Below are 19116 nucleotides of genomic sequence, written 5' to 3'. Positions count from 1 at the left end.
GTACATTCTCTATTCAGCATCTGGACCACTCTGAATCAGTATCAGTAATTACTGGGTTCGAACCCGGAACAACCCTGTACATCCTCTATTCAGCATCAGGACCACTCTGAATCAGTGTCAGTAATTACTAGGTTTCAAACCCGGGACACCCCTGTACATCCTCTATTCAGCAGTAAATCACCCATGATCCCGACCTTCCAGTTAATCACCCCATAGTCCGACCCTACCAGTAAATCACCCATAGCCCGACCCTGCCAGTCGCCCCTGACCTGCAAATTTTGCTCTGCTAAGCTCAGAATAAGTTCATTTGATGAATCTGGTTGATGTATCGTTTGTTGGATTTAGACGCTGAAATCACCACGAGCTCTTCACTAGAAGTTGAAAGGTAGAGGATTTCTGCCCATCTTCCCCCAGGGAGGGATTCGAACCTGATGGCATCGAGATTGCCACGGTATATATAGACTGGTTGCCTGTCCCATTCGAAGATAGAGACCGGTAACCAGTCTAGTTGCTGACTTCCGTAGGTCCGGAATATTTCAGATCTCTCAGAGGTTGAGGATTCCATGACGTAACAGTGACGTATCTGACTTTATTTGTTTCTGCTTTACGGACTTTGACATGATATCTCAGCAAACATAAACCAAGTGCTCCTGAAACTAATCACAGGGAATTTGCACCTTCCCTTGAATTAAAAAAGTCACTGGTTTAACCAACCGTTACCGGTCTCTATCAGCTCAGGAGAACCATGATGTACCATAAATATAGACCATATCCTCGATTTAGCGTTCATATTTAATCTCCCACTAGGTGGCGCTTTTGTAAGAAATTCGGGAAATCTCTTAAAACCCTTACCTTCTTATTTTAATCTTTTTGTAAACTGTAAGTATTTTAACTTAAGATTAAGAAGTATGATGATATTTTGTAAGTGTCAGTAGATTTACTAAGCGGCTGCACTCATTAATGGACTGATCTGTCAAATTCAGTGTCAGTTTAAAGTTAAATTTAGTTACAATGTTGTGTACGTATGACTATGAGCTGGTTGGTTACATTGATTGGCCAGGGGCAAGCTCCTCTCAGCCCCTAGTCCAAGTCCTGTAGAGCTTTTGAATATAGTTCACTGCCCCAGCATTATGGAGTGCTATACTGCATTAAGTAGGATACCCGATAATCACATGTTCAAAATGATATTTAAATTGATTTTTGTAGATTTTAAATCGGAGTTTACCAGTTTTAAATCATTATCTACGTGAATTTTAACGAAATGTCTCAAAATACGCGTTACCAAAAAAACAGAAAAGGCGTGACGACGACGACGAAGAACGGGCCTCGGAAGAACGGGCCTCGCAGACCTCAACCGATCGGCGATCAATTGAAAACGGCGGTCAGAGGCGTTCTATTGTCAAAAATCGGTGGAGTCCTCGAGAATCAGTTCGCAAAAGATTTTAGAAATTTAGTTCAATCAGCTTTACAATGGAAACAACTCGGTTACGCTAGTTTACTGGCTTTCATGCGAGCTATCCCGGATTGTGTGAGGTAAACAATAAAATAAACTCAAATACTGTAGATATTTGGTCGATGGTTTCGAATTATCAGTTAATATAGTATTCATTTGCAAAGGCTATGCTGGTATCAATCTTCAGCACACTTTCAAAAACTGATCGTCCACACTTTACATGCGTTTAGGATTTCACCTGAGGCCTGTTTTTGTTGAAAACGCACAACAAACACCAGACATTCTACATTTTATTAGCATATTTCCAACTAAATAGGTGAAGTCCCGAACACGTATCATCAAGTGCGGACGATCAGTTTTTGAAAGTGTGTATCTGATGTCTGGTGTTTTGGAGTTCATTTTGAAAAATAGAAAGATTTAGTGAATGATCTTCAACGGCTTCAGATCGATATCTACTTAATTACGACGCTAAAAACTATCGGTCAGAAATTCAGTTAGAATTCAGTTTGTTTGAAAAACGTTTATTTCTTCTAAAAACAACAGGGTCGAATATGACGAAACGTTGCTGCAACATCGATTCTTCGGTATCGGAGCTGACAATACGTACATGTCACCGGCTGCGAAGAAAGCTGAAGGGAAAACTCCTCGTTCACCGCAACAAGAACAAGGAGAATTGATTCCAGACAAGTATGCCAAGAAAACTCCTCGTTCACCGCAACAAGAACAAGGAGAATTGATTCCAGACAAGTATGCCAATGGTAATATCTACTTTAGTATGAGTAATGATATCAGTTAAAACGGTCCATCCTCGCTTGCCAGGGGTCGGGTATCACTCCCAAACTCGCTTCCACCAGCCACCTGGCCTCACGAAGCGTGATTTCATTACTGGCGCTGTTGCGCATGACGTCATATATCGATTTGTGAAATACTCCCTTGTTCGGTAAAACGGTCGCTGATTGGTCCATTTAACGGGAAAACCAACAGAAGTCTACTGTCGTTTGTTACGAGCGCTGTGATTGGTACGACCGGATTCTGGTCGGCTAGTAACAACTCCAACGACTCGTGAGGTCAAGGGGTTCGGGGAACAGCTTTAGCGTAGTGGGTTCGAATCCCCTGACGGGTGAAGATGGGAAAAGTCAGGGAATATTCATTTCTTTAAAAAGCTTATGAAAAATATGAAAATGTGGAAATATGGAAATTTGATTCCTAGTATAGTATATATTATTTGGTTATTTCCTTTCTACAGCTTTTGGAGTCCATCGGTTTTCAAGTTAACTAACCGATTTTGTCGCTTTTCAGAAAGAATTCCCACTAATTGTAAAGGCATGTATGCCATTGGATACAGTAAAGACAAAGGTCCAAACAATGAACAGGTATCTATGCAACAATAGATAGAGTACTGCCAAAAGGCAGGGGTCTTACAGATCAGGAAAAAATCAGGGGATTATGGGAAAATTAGGCAGTTCTGACTTTTCTTGAAAATCAGGGAATTTGTAATTTTGGTGTGTTGATGTTTTTGCTGGTGACAAGTGACACAAGGAATCTCAGTCCACACTGAAGATATCTTGTAATCTGATACGGGAATTTTTAGCCAATGGTCAGGGCATAATTGGGGAGTTTCGATTCACTGACTGTAAGAACCGTCGTATGAAGTTGAGAGACAACAAAAAGCAGTCTTAAATATTTGGTGTCGATGTAAAAGCCACAATCATAAGAACAAATAAATCTGTTGTTTCTGAAAATTGTCGTCGTCTTAGGGCCTACTGTGATATGAGTCATCTAGGCCTACCAGTAATCAAATCTATCGGATTCGATGATAAAACTTTTCTACTAAGAACAATTTTCGCTAACATTATTAAGTTGCTTAAATTACTGAAGTGCTGAGCTTTTGTTACCGTATCGAAGAGTCTGTACTGCATTTGACAAAATACAGTTTGAGATTCAAAGTGTTCTACTTATATTTGCTACTTTTTTTTTAGGAGATTATGGCAATATTTTCAAAAGTGGGTAAGGTGGCAGAAATAGGCAATTCTTCACGGTAAGTACGATACGGAGAGTGGCCATCAGGGATCATATTGATGTGAAAATAGGAGGAAAATGGATGGATGTTTGCTTGAAAAATTTGCAAACGATCACGAAGAAATTTGTTTTCAGTTATGTCTTCATTCGGTATTGGACAGAAAACGACGCGAGGAAATGTCTAAGAGAGTACGGTGAGAAATATAAACTGATTATACCGGAAGAGAACCGTCGCGGTAAGAAAACAACGTCTCCACTGTCGTCGAAGAGCTCTTCGACCGCATCATCTCCCTCGCAATCAAAACTACAAGATACAAGGAAGAAAAAACCATATAAACGTAGGTTGTATTTTCTATCGCGTCTAGTTTTGATTTTCAGGGAATTTCGCATTTGTTTTTTTTTTCGCTGATGGAGAATAGCGGAATTCTACTTCTCGAGAATCATGGAAAAGTTTAGTTAGTTACTAGCCTAGTACCTAGCCGTTGTTCCTCAAACAACCCGTAACAACAACTGGTATTCAGACTAAGTTAGTTACCTAATCGTTGGTGGCTTTTATAATCGGATGGGCTCATACCAACAGATGATCATCTAGATGTGCCTTATATCTGATTGGATCTGAAAATATCTGATTGTGAACCACAGGTTATTGACGAGGAAAAGTCTGGGTATTTGAATTTTTGGTATCTTGTCGTTCTTGCTGGTGATTAGTCTAGTACCTAGCCGTCGTTCTACAAACAACCCCGACCAAGGACTGGTATTCAGACTAGCTGGTGATGAGTGGAAGAAGAAACAGCCCTTACTGAGGAAATCTTATTCAATCAGGGAAATTTTGATCAATGGTCATAGAAAATCAGGGAATTTTGGATTCTCTGATCTGTAAAAAGTCTGTATGAAGATATTAAAAGAATTCATGGTTTATTAAATCTATAGTCTTTTCTTTGACTGGAATCGATCACCGGTATGGTATTATTATCCGTATTTTTAGTTTTCCAAAAATTAGATTTACAGACTATCTGACACATTATTGGCAAAAATATGACACCATCGAAAATAGATGATCCTAAATCTAGGTCAGCCAGTTGAATGTTAAAATAGTACAGTGTGGCTCCCATACTGTATGAAACATATATACACACACTAACACTAAGAGTTACACAGAACTTTTCAATATGTCCAGTCCTCACATTATTAAAGGTTTGTTGAATATGTTTTCAATGATGTTATCATATTGATATTTAACTACTCCCTGAGTTTAAGGGGTATATAGGTCATATTTAGGTAATGAATCTTTGGTGGTAAGCCAAGGCTTATGTAGTTAGTAACCTAATCGTTGGTGGTTCATAATCGGATGGGCTTATACCAATATATACAGGGCATGTGGTTTGTGAAAATATCCAATCGCGAAACTAAACCACAGACAGGTTACTGACTAAGGCTTATGCTGTTAGTGAGAAACCGAACCACTGTCCAGTTAGTCTGAATACAGATGTTACAGGTTTTCCTAGTTAGTTACCTAATCGTTGGTGGTAAGCTTTTTATAATCGGATGGGCTTATACCAATATATACAGGGCATGTGGTTTGTGAAAATATCCGATCGTGAAACTAAACCGCAGACAGGTTACTGACTAAGGTTTTCCCACAACAACGTTTGGGGAACAACGGCTAGGTACTAGACTTATGTCCTGTAACTGACTCAGGTCAGGTCAGGAATTCTTATTCATATTGTTACATTGTTCAACGGCCGGCCCAACCCACGTACGCACATCTTCCATATCGTCACTCTGAGCTACTAAACCAGAACTGATATTTTTTGTAGCAACGAAACTTTTAAACAACAACAACAGTACACCGATCAGGGCGTATGGTGATTACAGGAATACAGCGGGCGGGTATGATAAGAGTCGTCATGTAGTAGCCGATTACGGAGACACGCCCGAGTTAGAAAACAATGATAAAATGCCCGATCTAGAAGCCGAAGATGCGATGCCCCCTCTCGAAGACGATGATGACGCGATGCCCGATCTCGAAGACGATGATGATGTTCTAGTGGTAGATGATGCTATGAGTAGTTTATCGATGTCGAGTAAATCGTTCACTTCTCAAGTAAATACCGGACGAATTCTGGTGGTTCGTGATTTCCCGTACGGAACTTACTGGGTAAGTCTTTATTTACAGGTATTAAACATCCTCCCTCGGCAGGGGTTCGAACCTGATGGCATCGCTACACTCAGCTACGGCACGAACCCCTGCCACACTAGACCGGGTGCAAAGGTACATGCCCAGCTTTGCCATACGAACACTTGCGGCACCAATCAGATTGCTCGTTGTATAATCGCTGAGGTAAATTTCAAGGATGAACTATAAACGGAAAAACCCGGGCTCAAATAAAACGGGATATCTGATTGGCTGATAATGACATCATCTAAGCTGCACACTCGGTCTAGTGTGGCAGGGTTTCATACCGTGGCAATCTCGATGCCATCAGGTTTGAATCCCTGCCGGATGGTATTAAATCGCAACCTGAAACCGCCCCCTTCAGATATTCACCATTTTAGCTTCAAGTCTTTGACAATCACTTAAAAGTGTATCGATAAAATGTGTATGACAGTCGAACTCACTTATTTTTGTTTTTTTTTTTCATTTAGGGAGAATTAAAGGATTATTTTAACCGTTTAGGTATAGGGGGCGCCCACGTTCAGATGAGAAATCGGTATCATCAAGATATGAGGTAAGAAAGTTTAGCCCGATTCGGGTAACTAGTATCGCGCTGGAAGTATAAAAAGTTTTTTTTGATTTTTTCATTTTCAGGACGGAAGCTTACGTTTCATTTCCAGTGCAGAAATCTATTCAGTTGGTTATGGAACGCGCTTGCAGTAATAGGGATTTCGAAGGTTGTGAATTATCTTTCGAACTGTTAGGTGAGTTTCGAGCGTCCTTTCATCTCGACTCTACGTTCATCTGTCACGTGGCAAGCGAGGATCCGCCAGGTGTCACTAGTGTGCATCAGTACCGGTTTTCTTTCCGTAATAAAAAAATGAACTGAATTTTTGATTTAAGATAAATTAATTCATCCTGAAAATTGTTTAAGGATATAGAAATACATGCAAATGGGTACAATTATGAAAAAAACAAATATCATTTACAGAACATTTCAACATTTAGATAAATATATATTAAAATATTCATCAATGTAATTAATATTTATAAATTTCGGGTCCTTCGTATTCAATAACTTGTGATATTTTAAACTAGGTTGTAATCGCCCTATTGATATGTACGCCATCTAGGGGGGTAGCCGTCGCAGCACGACGACGGGGCCTTCTCATTTGCTTAAAAATCTGAAATCCCTGATCCATTCACGGTCACAAGTAAGTCCCCCACTCAAAAATATCCCTGATTATTATTTGTATGTGTAATGGTTATTCTGTTAAATGTTAAGCATTACGAGTCTGTAAGGAAATGAAGAGATGAACGAATAAACATGATGATTATTATTATTATTATTATTATTATTATTATTATTATTATTATTATTATTATTATTATTATTATTTAGATGTAGATGAAGATGAGTTTCTATCGAGCGGAATGTGCAGTAAACCGCTCGGTATGAACAGACGCATTCACGACGAGATGTTACAATTCATCGGTATCGGTTCGTACTTGAAAACATCTCTACCGCTGATATTAGACATCAGGATTACTCACATTGTTAACAGGAAGTTCATGTTCGCTCATATGATGATGTTCGTAAGTTTTTTCAATAAAATCAACCTCGCTTAACCCCTCAAAGGTTGCGAGTGTTCATACTCTGAACCGCTTTATTCAAACGGGACCCAGTTCCACAGTTATGAGTTAAGATTTCACTCAGAGTTAACTCATTGAAAAGGAACGGATTTTAACTCAAGAGTTAACTCTAACTAACAACTGTGAAACTGGGTCCTGATGTTTGGGTTAATTTCAACCTGTGCAGTCAATATTTTTTATTTGGAATACGGTCGTGGTAAATATTGGATTGACGTTAATTTCCAGGAACCGGAACTTCGTCAGTTGGAAGTTTTAGTGAAATCATTGAATGAGTTGCCTCATCGTAAACCGGTGAATTTACAAACATTCAGAGGAATGGCTGAATATATGGGCTGTTTTTATCGGTGAGTAGAAAATACAGAATTAACTGTTCAAATATCTGAATAACAAATATGTGACTAGTTATATTAACAAACCTGATAATGTAACTGATCGCACGCTTCCCACTTCTCATTCGCTCAGGACTTCAACCGAGGTATTTTTGATTGAAAATAAAGCACACAAACCAGGAATTACATGTTTTATCACACTCGAAAACTGAGTGTGCACACTTTACATATATCTTCTGGACTTTGTGCTGAACAAAATTAATTGAAAATGAATTACAAACTCTATACATAAGACATTCCATCAGTGTTCACGATTGATAGATCACTATATCCGTGTTGACGCGATGTAGAGAGAATCCCACAATGATAAGGGAAGAGTCCGAAAATGTAACTATCTTCATTATTCCTGAAGATTATGATTGGGATATAGTCGAAACGTTGAATAAACTCAAAGTTACATTTTCGGACTTTTTCCTTATCATTGTGGGATTCTCTCTACATTTCATCAGTGCCCTCTCAAACAGTGGTTCATCAGAAAGAGGTAAGGGTGGTTCCATTCTGCATACTCTCTAAAAGGGTGGTTCCAGGTTGCATACTATGTAAAAGGGTGGTTCCATTCTGCATACTCACTCAAGGTAAGCCAGTTGTATTCGATATTAATGTTTACCTGTGTGTCGTATTATTCAGAGTTTATATCATGGAACATATCGGTGATAAATCTCTGGTGTTCTTCGTCGATTATGGTAATGAAGATATCATCGATCAGTCCGTAATCTACGAGGTTCCTGATCAATTCTGGATTCAACCTCCGGCAGCAGTGCCATTTTACGTCACAAGTAAGTATAACGTAGTAGCAATGTTAGCAGAACCGCAAGTACAAGAGTTATACTCGGATTCATGAATTTGTTAAGTTGTTCAATTGGCTGTAAATCTGAGCTAAGACTAGTATTTAATCTACGCGCGTGAAACTAGCCTCTGTATTCAAGTGACAAAATTTACCTTAAATCTTTTTAATCAAATTCCTGATGAAAATTCCACTCACTGTACTTGGAGACAAATATCCCTCCGTTCTGCTGTAGGTTTAGATGAGTGCGCTCATTATTGATACATGTACAATGATGTTGATGTTGGTTGTTATGTTTTGTAGATGGTGAGGGTTGTAGTTTGATTGAAGAGAATACCGATGTCTCGGTGCGCTATGAACGTGGTGAGAGCAGAGATCATCTCGTAAGTATTTATATATCACTGCTTCGTATTGACAAGCACCACTGGAACTCCAGCCCAGTTTCACAGTCCTGGCAAAAGATGAAAAATTGTGATCTTAGATGACGATGATATTCTAAGACCAATCCACTAAGAATCATAGGACTGGTCTCAAGTTGTTAGAAGTAAAGATTATGTTTGATATTAGGGGAAGGAGTAGAGATAATGTTAAGGATTATGCAGCGTTTAGGGGGTAGGGTAGATGCTAAGTTTACGATCTGAGGGTTGTTTAGGAGCTAGGTTCAGATCAGGGGCTTTATTTGCAAATTAATGTACATGAACATACAGTTACTTTGTCAATTTCTTTGATTTATCTTCTCCGTAGAATTATTAATTTATATCTATTTCAGGAACATATTTTGCCGATATCAATCATTTAATGCAGCAAATCTGAACGATTGAGAAAGAATGAGAAGAGTGAAGACCACATCTCAATCACTAAATTGTACGCTTAGCAGCTTTTTCACGCAGAACCAGAGAGACTAGCTCAAATCAAAGCGGTTAAATTTTGAAATCGACGTTTCTTAAATTCTACTTGAAATCATGTGTAAATTCTCGCCAACAGGTGGTGAGCTAGTTTCAGGCAGGGATCAGAATCACAAAAATGTTTCACTCCTAAATCGATTCTAGATCGACTGAACTAATGAAAGAATTAAATCGATTTAAAAAGAGTTAGACCTTTTTGTGAAACTGGTCGCCGAATTTGTACGGTCCCGATGTGTTATGCGAGAAGTGTATAATAGATACCAATCGAAACCGGCCTAAAAGTATAGAGTATTTTTTCCCTTCTTGTATCATGAGAAAGATCTAAAGTATGATAATATAAAGATGAATTATGAATGATGATTTTAATAATGAAGCAATGTTGACTCATGTTATACAGTAGTCAACTAGAGCGAGTTCATATTTAGACCAGAACTTTGCGAGTTCCGCTTGCAACTAATTCCCCCCGTCTTTCTGGTTTGAATATAACTCCGACAATTTCTTAGAAAAACAATATAATCTTATTGCCTTATTCTTCGATAGATTATCGTCATCGTTTAAAAGTGTGAGAATACCAATAAAGTTGAACAACAAAAAGGTCTCAGTATATAGACAGGGTCCCTACGACTCCTTCATTCCTAAACACCTTATGAAACCACTGAATTAATGGTTTACTGAGATAAACACAACCAATTTAAGGGAAGTCTACAGTAATTGGGAAATGAAAGTGACGCAGACGCTTCTTTGAAATGTTGTTCCTTTAAAACTCCTTGTACCCAGGAATGACTGTAGGGACCCTATTAATGTGAAAATGCTGATGATGTTAAACAACGAAAAAGGTTGTATATACACACTAGAATAATGTGGCTACATATTGAGAGTGTTGTTGACTGGTCTCTACTGTGCGTCATAAAAATCCAATGACAAAAAGTAACAGCTAAAATTCTTAAAGTGTAATCAAAATGGACTATTACGCAGCTCTTATATTCTTGGTGAAATGTTTTACGTCTTAAACATATAATGCTTAAATGCTTAAACATATAACGCAATGCAATATATTAGGAATAAGATTACGAAGTATCATTATATTGAGAAAATGAAATAAGTTGAATGTTTTAAGCAATGTGTATTAAAAGTATCTACTACATGATCATGTATGTATTAAGAAAATGATCATAATCATATTATGAGTAAGATTTCTTGGAGCATTACACATGAATGTTTTGTGATGTTCTTTAAGACTCGGACCTGTGTAAGTCGAGTCTTACCTCCTTTTCCCTTTGTCTAAGGGTAAATTGCCCTTAATGACAGAAGATAAGAGAATTCCTGTACAGATTGGATTCATCTCGGAGCTCTCTCTTGTCTATTCTTATATCCTTTTCGCTCTTGACATCTATAGCCCCATAATTGAACAGAAGAGAAGGCTTCAGTTCCACAGTTTTCTGGTTTAAACCATGGAACCGGTCTTGCCGAGGTTAGATCTAACCACTCTATGACTATGAGACGAAATATAGAATTCTTTTATGGATTATAAAGGTTCTTACTTTGTTTTCTGTTGTTGAAAAGGTTTCTTCAATTTTTGCCGGCAGTACTAATAAGTTTCTAAGTACAATACTGATTTATGTGTATCATTCAATAATTGTGTGAGAAAATATTTACTCACATTTTAGCTTTGTGCTTTCTTTATTCTTATATGTATCTACATAAGCTTGTACTGTGTTACATTTCGGTCTTAGGAATACTGGTTCAGAAATAAAAGTAAAATACATGTATGTTTAATACAGAAACGATTGTTTGTTTTTGAGTGTCTGGTCGGACTTCGTAATTTTAATATCCCACATGCATCAGAGAATCAGTCTGGATTTGGAGTCGAAGATGAGGAGTAGAGGAAACTGAGGATAGCTGCTAGAGCCCTCTTAATGCTTGAGACATCAGTGCGTCTACACCGCAGTGCGGTGTACGAATCAGTGATGGATTTTGCTAGTACACCGCACTGCGGTGTATTGATTTAATTAGTAATTACTAATTATCTCTCTTGAAAGGTGGCAACACCTGTCAAACATAGTGAAATATTAGTAACTAACGATACACCGCGCCGCGGTGTAGACGCACTATAGTGCTATTCCCGTTATTCAACACACTAGGGTGGAATTTTTCAGAATTTTCAAATTATCTCCAGCACTATAGGGTATTAATTAGTCAGCACGGAAAGGGTTAATACGATACCATCGATTTGGCCTACCGGTATGCTTTGATCGCCATCTATTGGAATTATGCTGAACTGACTCTGCAATATCGATTATTTCCATTAGGTGGCGAGTGTTATCTCAACACATTGACTAAGAGCAGTAGTCAGTGAGAGCAATCTGGTCAGTTCAGCGAAATTCCAATAGATGGCGTCATGGCATATAATTGGAAATTTCCCAACAACAATCAACCCGATCCCGAATGAGAACAAATATCGAATGTTAAATTATTTCGAAGGAAAAGGGAATCGAACATAGTTCTTAAATACCTGTGGGCCTAATCATATAGACTCCCCCATCCAACCAATCTTATTCCGTTCTGCGCGATCCCTGCATCTCTTATCAGAATCTGAGTCGATGACGCAATCAAGTCTCAAGTTTCCCAGACTCATGAATGATTGTGTCGCCAGTACAGTCTCATCATCGACCATTCAGCTCTACTCTAAATCAGTATTAATGACCGGATTCGATCTATTGACGCCACATGATTACCATATATCTTCTAGTTCAGCATCAACTGCTTGGAGTCAGTTTCAATCGATGGACCGTTGAAAAAAATTTATCCTAACGGACTGTTGAACCAAATTTATCCTAGAGCACTGCAGAATCGGATTCAAACCAGTCTAGAGTATAAACTTGTTGTGCGAGACTATAGGTGGCCAATTCAGTGAATGGACCTTCAACAAGAATAATGATGCGAGTGTGGATCCAGAATGGAGGGGCCATGGAAACAAGTAGTCTCTACTGGGGTTAATCATCAGGGTACATCAGAATTCCATTGGTCGGGGTCAGTCTTCCACTGCTGCAACATTATGGCTGTAAATGTAGCAGGGCTTTATTAAAAGTGAGCACTTTTCAGCACTTGCTACAATGAATATCATACCCAAACATCAGATGAAATCACTTAAATAGCGCAGTTTGAATATTTTATAAAATCCGTTTTTATTGGACACTCAAAATAATGGTACAAATAATAAGACATACAGCGAGCGAGTGCGAATGACAACGATGAAGTTTAAAATCAACGACGACAACGAGAAACCCGGCGTTTGATATGATAAAATAGATCGTAACTATCATTAAACCAAAATCAGAGTCCCTACACATCAGTCATTCTTGATTAATAAGGAATTTTCATTTACTGTAGACTCCTATTAAATCGGTACTGTTCATCTTGGTTCACTGGTAATTTTCGGACGGGTGGTTTAAAAACAATTTTCAATCATTTACACTAACTTAACTTAGTTTCTAAAATAAGGAAGTGCATAATTGGGTTGATTTCTAAATGGCAGGTATCTCAAAATTGAAGGTTTCAAACTTTATAAGGAGTTTCAAGCACAACGAAAAGCATTTTCGTTTTGAGTGAGTTTGTTTGAGGAATCAAGGAGTCGTAGGGACCCTGCAAAACTAAACAGCTATAATCAGAAGGAATGAAAGAGTGGATGATCAAAAAAACTAAAGACTAACCGGGTTTGACTCGCCGTTGAAGCAGGATGAAATGCAGTTTCAGTAGTCGTAGTTAATGTACATGTCTTTTACACAATTAAACAATGATGAATTCTACTAATAATATACACAAACAAACATTCGATAATACAAGATAAAATGAAATTCAGTTTCTTATTGTTTCAGCTTGTTTTACGAACTGTTCAAAATCATTTACTATCCACAAGAGGTCTGGAATACATTTTGATCGAAAACGGCATTATTTTCGTTAACAAACCTTTTCGATAGCAACTCTTTTTACCGGGTATAAAAATGTACACGATTACTTTTTTTATTCATGATGGGATAACTTGGGGGGGAGGGAGGGGGGATATTTCAGTAGTAAAATAAAATGGAAAGAGAACACACACGGATGAAGAGAGTCAATGATGATTATCCGGGAGAAGGAATGCAGTTGTCTACGACAGTTCTCGAAGCTCTCCCGACCCTCTTTTAGTTCTGATGGTTTCCGTTGTGAGCTGGGCTGTGATTGTGATGGCTGTGATGGCTATGTTGGCTGAAAAATAGAAGATCGTCGAGAAAATTGATTAAAGGATAAAATGATTACCCAACGATCTACCGGGACCATTCACGAAAGCGTTAACACGCCGAAGTCGTCCTAGTTTCAAGTATCTTATTACATTGTTGTCTTGGTAAATCGAATTAGAAGTACAAATTGAGCGTCCATAAAAATTAGGACTTAAGGAATGTGATGACGACTTTGAGTTTGACTGCATAAACGCTTCAACACTGTCTTCCACTTCACGAATGATCTCGAACACGAGGAGAACAGAAATTAAATACTTAAGTACTACTGGAATATAAAACAGGAATTCACAATACTAAGGCAGGTTTCGATTAGTCTGGCCGCGCATTTGTTTCGACGAGGGTACACCCTACCGAAATAGGATAACTTGTAAACCTGATAGAAACAACCAGTAGAGTTTGTAACCCGGTATATATTCAATCGAAACCCGTCTAATTGGACGCAGTTACACAGTTCTGAATTATTTGACGATCAAACAATACAATCTAAAGCTGTGTATTCGGTTAATGAAGGGGCACATCACTTTCTGTATATTGCCAAACATACGAAATTAGGATTTGGGGCAATAAGAGAAAAACTAAACTTGTTTTACAGCAACTCAGTTGTTAACGTTAGAGACCGTTTTCACAGTCTAGATGAAACCTCAACACTGGTGAAAAAAAATTTGGTGGTTGGTCGATATAGTTTCAAAATGACTAAAGAACAAGAACTAAATGCAAGTGGGACACATGCAATACTATTTTAGGAGTTCAATGGTGCAGAAGTATAATCCCTATTTCTAGGGGCTGCGTGGGAATGAACACCAAACACTAAAATGGTTTTAACTCAAGTCTATATCGAAAGCAAACGAGTATGAAATAAATACATGAAGCACGAAGCACTGATACTATCATCGTTATCTAAATGTAGTACCTAATCTTTAGTTCCGTTCGCGGGACTGAAATGAAGAGAAATCAAGAAATACAACTCAACTCAAACTCGCCAAAAAAGACATTTACGCCTCGTTCATGAGAAATAATCAATATTTACCTTCCTGATCTGCTTCTCTTCGATCTTTTCGGTGATCTGTAAATTTAAGAACAAAATATATGATTTCAATTAAGGCAATTTTTGCAATACCTTCATCTCAGGGCACAAAGTTACACATCTTAGATTTGAGACCATCTTTCAGTGGTACTCAATTCCCCGATCCTTCACAAATATTCACCACCTTAATTCAATCTTATTTCATAAGATTTCTCAGTGGAGGCCGTTTCTCTTAATCTATTTGCGTTTATGCCAGCCATAACAAAGCAAGAACAACAAGATACCAAAATAACGATAGAATTTCCTGATTTTTCAAAAGGAGTCAGAACAGAATCCCCTGCTGGCAAAATTAAAACCAGAATTCCTCAATTTCTCAATTTTTCTAATATGTAAAACCCAGTTTGTTCTACAGCCAATCCGATGAGTTCTAAGACTTTAGACCATTTTTGCACTACTGTTGACCCGTTCCCCGTTAGTCGACAATATTCATACCTGCTATAACTTCTGCTACGGCTTCGTGAATAGCTCCTTCTTCCGCCACTTCTCCTGCTTCCTCCTTCACGCGACCTAGATCGTCTCGATCGTCCCGAGCTGAAAAATATCCGACGAAATATAACGATGAAATATCGATTCGAAACATCGAAATCATGCAATCGAAATATTTGCCACATTTTTTTTTGTTTATTTGACGGATCACAGGTTTTTTCGACACCTATATAAAACATTGAGAAAATCAAATAAATAGAGGTTTAGTTTGATTCGAACTCTAATCTGTGTGCTAACTGTAAACACTTGCTGCCGCTACTGTTTCAAAGAGGAAAAAGAAATTCTTCAGAAATACAATTTTCAATCATCAATTGTCGACTTCACACTGCAATTATCGCACCCGCCCTCGACAGGGATTCCAATACTGATGATATCGCGAGACACAGACACGGCACACACCCCTACCTGATTTTCCCTCGAGCGCAGATATATGCACAGGTGGCGCCAATCAAACTGCTCGTTGCATAATTGCCCAGAATTCCATTTCTGATTGGTTAATAATGACATCATCCGAACTGCGCATGTACCTGCACACTTAGGTAAATCAGACGCAGTTTTGCGCCGTGACCGGCGTCTCGAACCCCGGCCGAGGGAGAATGCAATTTCTGGAGCCATGGCTACATCTCGAGCTCGGGCCCAGAGGGGTCAATAATAATACACAGAACAAAAACATTGATCAATGCCATTGTGCAAGGCTGTGAATATTAAACCTTTAATTGCGACCCAAGAAATCAAACTACAAACACTGTATCATTTACCGTTACCCTAGAAGTTTTTAAAACACACCGTCCAAATCGGAATTCATTTTTTTTAAATTCACTTACTCAATTTTTGCAGATAAGATGAGATTGTATTGTTGAAGTTGCACAGTTGTAACACATGAAGAGATGTACACAAGGTCACACACACGCACGCTTTATTACTACAACTCGTATAAACTCGGTTGCTAGGCGCAACGTTGATCGTTATCACTACCGGGGTTGCTAGGTAACGACGACGATGACGCTTGACGTGGTGTATAATCGGTTGCTAGGGTCGTAATCAATAATTGGATGGCGATACGGTGTGTTGTTGTGCGTTGAGACGACCGACGTTTGTGAAGAGTAACTACGTTTTGTCCTGCAGCGCATCGTCGGTTCAACAATGTGTGCAGAGATCGCGAGTCAACGTTTCCACGACGACGACGCAACAACGCGGCCGGCCGCGCGTGGAAATGTTGGCGATTATCGTATCTAACGATCGTACAGCGACGAGACTGTATGTATGGGATGAGGAGAGAAGACTGAATTCTTATATCACTTCAATCATTCTTTGTAGATAAACTCTGCAAAGCATGTATAAATAAATAACAGATTTTAAATCAGTTTTTCTAAAACCACCAAAAATCTTCTTTTTTTCCATAATTAACAACCCTTCAATATTTAATTAGGATCAAGGTTTTAACATTTTACTATTTTATATGAAATTTTGCCAGAAGTTCAGAAATGCATTTAAATATTTCCATAATGTAGTTGTATTCGTTTGGGAGACTCAATTGATAATTGCTAGGTTGTCACACAAAGTTCTGAAGTATTTTTCAACTACGATGACTTGACCGAATCAAACAGTAAAACAATATCGCTGTTTTGACTGAAGATCGGCTGAGCTGGATTACCGGTACTCAGTAAAATCCTGATACAATCAAATGACTGAGTCTCCAAAACAAACGCAACTAATGAAATCAGTCATTAATCATAATTCGACATTTACAAGATTTAGGATTGTAAGAGAACTGGAAAAAATGTTTCATACATAAGTGACATTTCTCGAATTGGTCACATTTAGGGAATATCGAGATACTTCCCCCCCCATTTCAAGGAATGATAATGTGAACTTGGTGGTTCATTTTATTGATAAGACGTACGAATAAACTAAAAAGCTTAAGTTTTAAAAACGTTTCATTAATCGAAAATTGTTAGAACGGCTTTAGTTGTTATTACGAAGCTTTCTAAATAACTGTTTTCATATCTGTCTCTCTCTCTCTTATCAACTGAGGTGCAATTCTTGTGTAAATAATAATATAATAACATTCAAATCAGAAAATCGAAGTAAAAATCTTCATGAAACGATCAGAGAATCTCAAATCTCAACACGTTCTGAATAAATTAGCAAAGAAGCAACTCGTTATAACTATTATTATCAACACGGAATTAATAAGAAATCGATTGATTAATTTAAAGTGATCTTACTGTCGACAATCGTAGGCGTAGTGTCCTCGTTCGCCGCACTCGTAGCACCGGTCGTCCGGGTTGAACGCTCGTCTCGATCGCGGAGCTCCGCGTCTCATCCACGGTTTCGGACGCACTTTACCGGTCGAATGTTCAACGCGAATCCGACTGTCGCTGAAACTGCTGTTCAACGTTCTGCAAATAATTCAGAATATATGAATTTTAATACGATCTCTATAGATCAGTCATTCCAGGAGTTTTAAAGGAGAAAATTTCAAATTTCGAGGAAGTGTCTGCATCTCTTTCATCTCCACTCTATCTTAATCAATATGGTTTTTCTCGGTAATCAGACCTTGGAGAATCTGATTACTCCGATATCGGCATTCTGTGGTTTTGTAAGCAAACGTCTATGTTATGTTATATTGTAGCCGTTTAAAAGTGGATGTAAAAATTCCTGGTTCCAACTATTGGGCGCAATCTTACAAATTAGATAAACGATTTTTAATTGACTATTTCTCAAAAATGAAGGAGTTTTGCAACAGAAGTTTTAAGCAACATTAAAAACATTTTGCATTAAAGAGTTTTTTTAGGAGTTAAAGAGTCGAAAGGACTCCAGTCAATCAATCGTCCATTGTTTAACTCACCGTCCGTCTAACCCTCTTACTGCGTCCTCGGCGTCTCTGCTATCCTCGAATTCTACGAACGCGAAACCGGGTGGATTCCTGGCGACCCACACGCTCCTCAACGTACCGTAATAACTGAACGCGTGTTCGACATCTTTCTCCGACGCGTCTCGCGGTAAATCACCGACGTATACTTTACACGCTAGGTTACCGGCGTCTCGACGGTCCCGGCCGCGGTCCCTATCACCGCCGCCTCCTCCTCCGCCACCGCCTCCACCACTGCTGCTTCCGTAACGAGACATTATTGAGTTATTTGAATCTGAAACAAACAAATAAAACTGCATTCATTATCAATATTAACCAAAAATCATTCTTTTCAAAAATTCTTATGTGTTCTAGGAATAACTGCAGTTACCACAGATTAAAACTGCCTAATGGTAACCCTGATTTATTGCCCTTTTTTTGTTAATGTTGTCAGTCTTAACTTCAAGGAGGATAAAAAGACTGCAGTTTTTTGAGTCACAAGACCCTACTTTATTACTAATAGTTCCAATAAGCAAAACTAACTGTAACAGTCTTACACAACTAAGAGCGGGCCACCTCAACTGGCTGAGTCGAGCGGAACGGGAACCGGCCGTGTCGCCGAGTCAGTCAAAAATTGAATAGAGAAACCTCCAATTTAAAATCGAGAAATAACATTGAAAAGGAATGCAATTTTAGACATAAAGAGGTTTAAATGATACTATGAAATGTTATACGATGTTTAAACATGTAAAATCAGTAGATAGAGAGTTAAAATGAGAGAAAATGACGAATAAAACACTGACCTGTCGTTCGCTAATGCGCTGTATAAAATAAAATGGCCGACAAAGAGAGAGCGCGTGTCTGAACTATTTACCGCCACAAACCCACTGATGATAATTTCAAAATTTCAAGTATATCTCACAGAAAAGAATCACGAACACAGATATAGAATAGAAATGGTAGAAAAAGCATGAAAATAGGCCTATGTTCATTCGTAATTACAAAAATGGCAATCCGCACTCGGTTAGGGTATTAAGCGTTAACTCAAAATCTCAAA

At 38.4% G+C, this 19116-nt stretch overlaps 2 protein-coding genes across 5 annotated transcripts; one reads left to right on the top strand and one right to left on the bottom strand.

The window, feature by feature from the left end:
• The first annotated feature begins 821 nt into the window (after window positions 1-821).
• LOC141913133 (uncharacterized) lies at window positions 822-11096 on the top strand. The gene is made up of 14 exons (XM_074804589.1): window positions 822-879; window positions 1207-1533; window positions 1997-2211; window positions 2753-2826; window positions 3433-3491; window positions 3608-3810; window positions 5290-5630; window positions 6119-6201; window positions 6282-6391; window positions 7030-7223; window positions 7506-7624; window positions 8297-8445; window positions 8757-8836; window positions 9223-11096. The coding sequence occupies exons 2-14, from the start codon at window positions 1262-1264 to the stop codon at window positions 9250-9252; spliced, it is 1929 nt and encodes a 642-aa protein (XP_074660690.1). The 5' UTR covers window positions 822-879; window positions 1207-1261; the 3' UTR covers window positions 9253-11096.
• Window positions 11097-12542: 1446 nt separating this feature from the next.
• On the bottom strand, window positions 12543-18936 carry LOC141912536 (serine/arginine-rich splicing factor 7-like). Of its 4 annotated transcripts, XM_074803795.1 has the most exons (7): window positions 18863-18936; window positions 18057-18354; window positions 17434-17607; window positions 15152-15250; window positions 14663-14698; window positions 14546-14570; window positions 12543-13603 (listed from the first exon to the last, which is right to left on the bottom strand). In XM_074803795.1, exons 2-6 carry the CDS (start codon window positions 18335-18337, stop codon window positions 14546-14548), a joined length of 615 nt encoding a protein of 204 aa, XP_074659896.1. In that variant the 5' UTR covers window positions 18338-18354; window positions 18863-18936; the 3' UTR covers window positions 12543-13603. The 4 variants fall into 4 exon arrangements, with proteins under 4 accessions (XP_074659896.1, XP_074659892.1, XP_074659895.1 ...); XM_074803791.1 differs by lacking the exon at window positions 14546-14570; XM_074803794.1 differs by lacking the exon at window positions 14546-14570 and having other exon boundaries at window positions 17434-17595.
• Window positions 18937-19116: the final 180 nt, after the last annotated feature.

Source organism: Tubulanus polymorphus, chromosome 11, assembly GCF_964204645.1.
Source record: "Tubulanus polymorphus chromosome 11, tnTubPoly1.2, whole genome shotgun sequence".
Classification (NCBI taxonomy): domain Eukaryota; kingdom Metazoa; phylum Nemertea; class Palaeonemertea; order Tubulaniformes; family Tubulanidae; genus Tubulanus; species Tubulanus polymorphus.
The sequence above is the reverse complement of the archived record's forward strand: the minus strand, read 5'-3'. Positions and strand labels throughout refer to the sequence as shown.

What these genes read in the sequence shown, in the direction of transcription:
- LOC141912536 (XM_074803791.1), bottom strand. Translation starts at nt 18,337, where the DNA reads ATGTCTCGTTACGGAAGCAGCAGTGGTGGAGGCGGTGGCGGAGGAGGA. An exon ending in GTAAGAGGGTTAGACGGACG is followed by an intron (nt 17,608 to 18,056) that starts GTGAGTTAAACA and finishes AATTATTTGCAG; the next exon opens with AACGTTGAACAGCAGTTTCA. An exon ending in AAGAGAAGCAGATCAGGAAG is followed by an intron (nt 13,604 to 14,662) that starts GTAAATATTGAT and finishes TCTATTTTTCAG; the next exon opens with CCAACATAGCCATCACAGCC.
- LOC141913133 (XM_074804589.1), top strand. Translation starts at nt 1,262, where the DNA reads ATGTCTCAAAATACGCGTTACCAAAAAAACAGAAAAGGCGTGACGACG. An exon ending in TCCCGTACGGAACTTACTGG is followed by an intron (nt 5,631 to 6,118) that starts GTAAGTCTTTAT and finishes TTTTTCATTTAG; the next exon opens with GGAGAATTAAAGGATTATTT. An exon ending in CGGTATCATCAAGATATGAG is followed by an intron (nt 6,202 to 6,281) that starts GTAAGAAAGTTT and finishes TTTCATTTTCAG; the next exon opens with GACGGAAGCTTACGTTTCAT.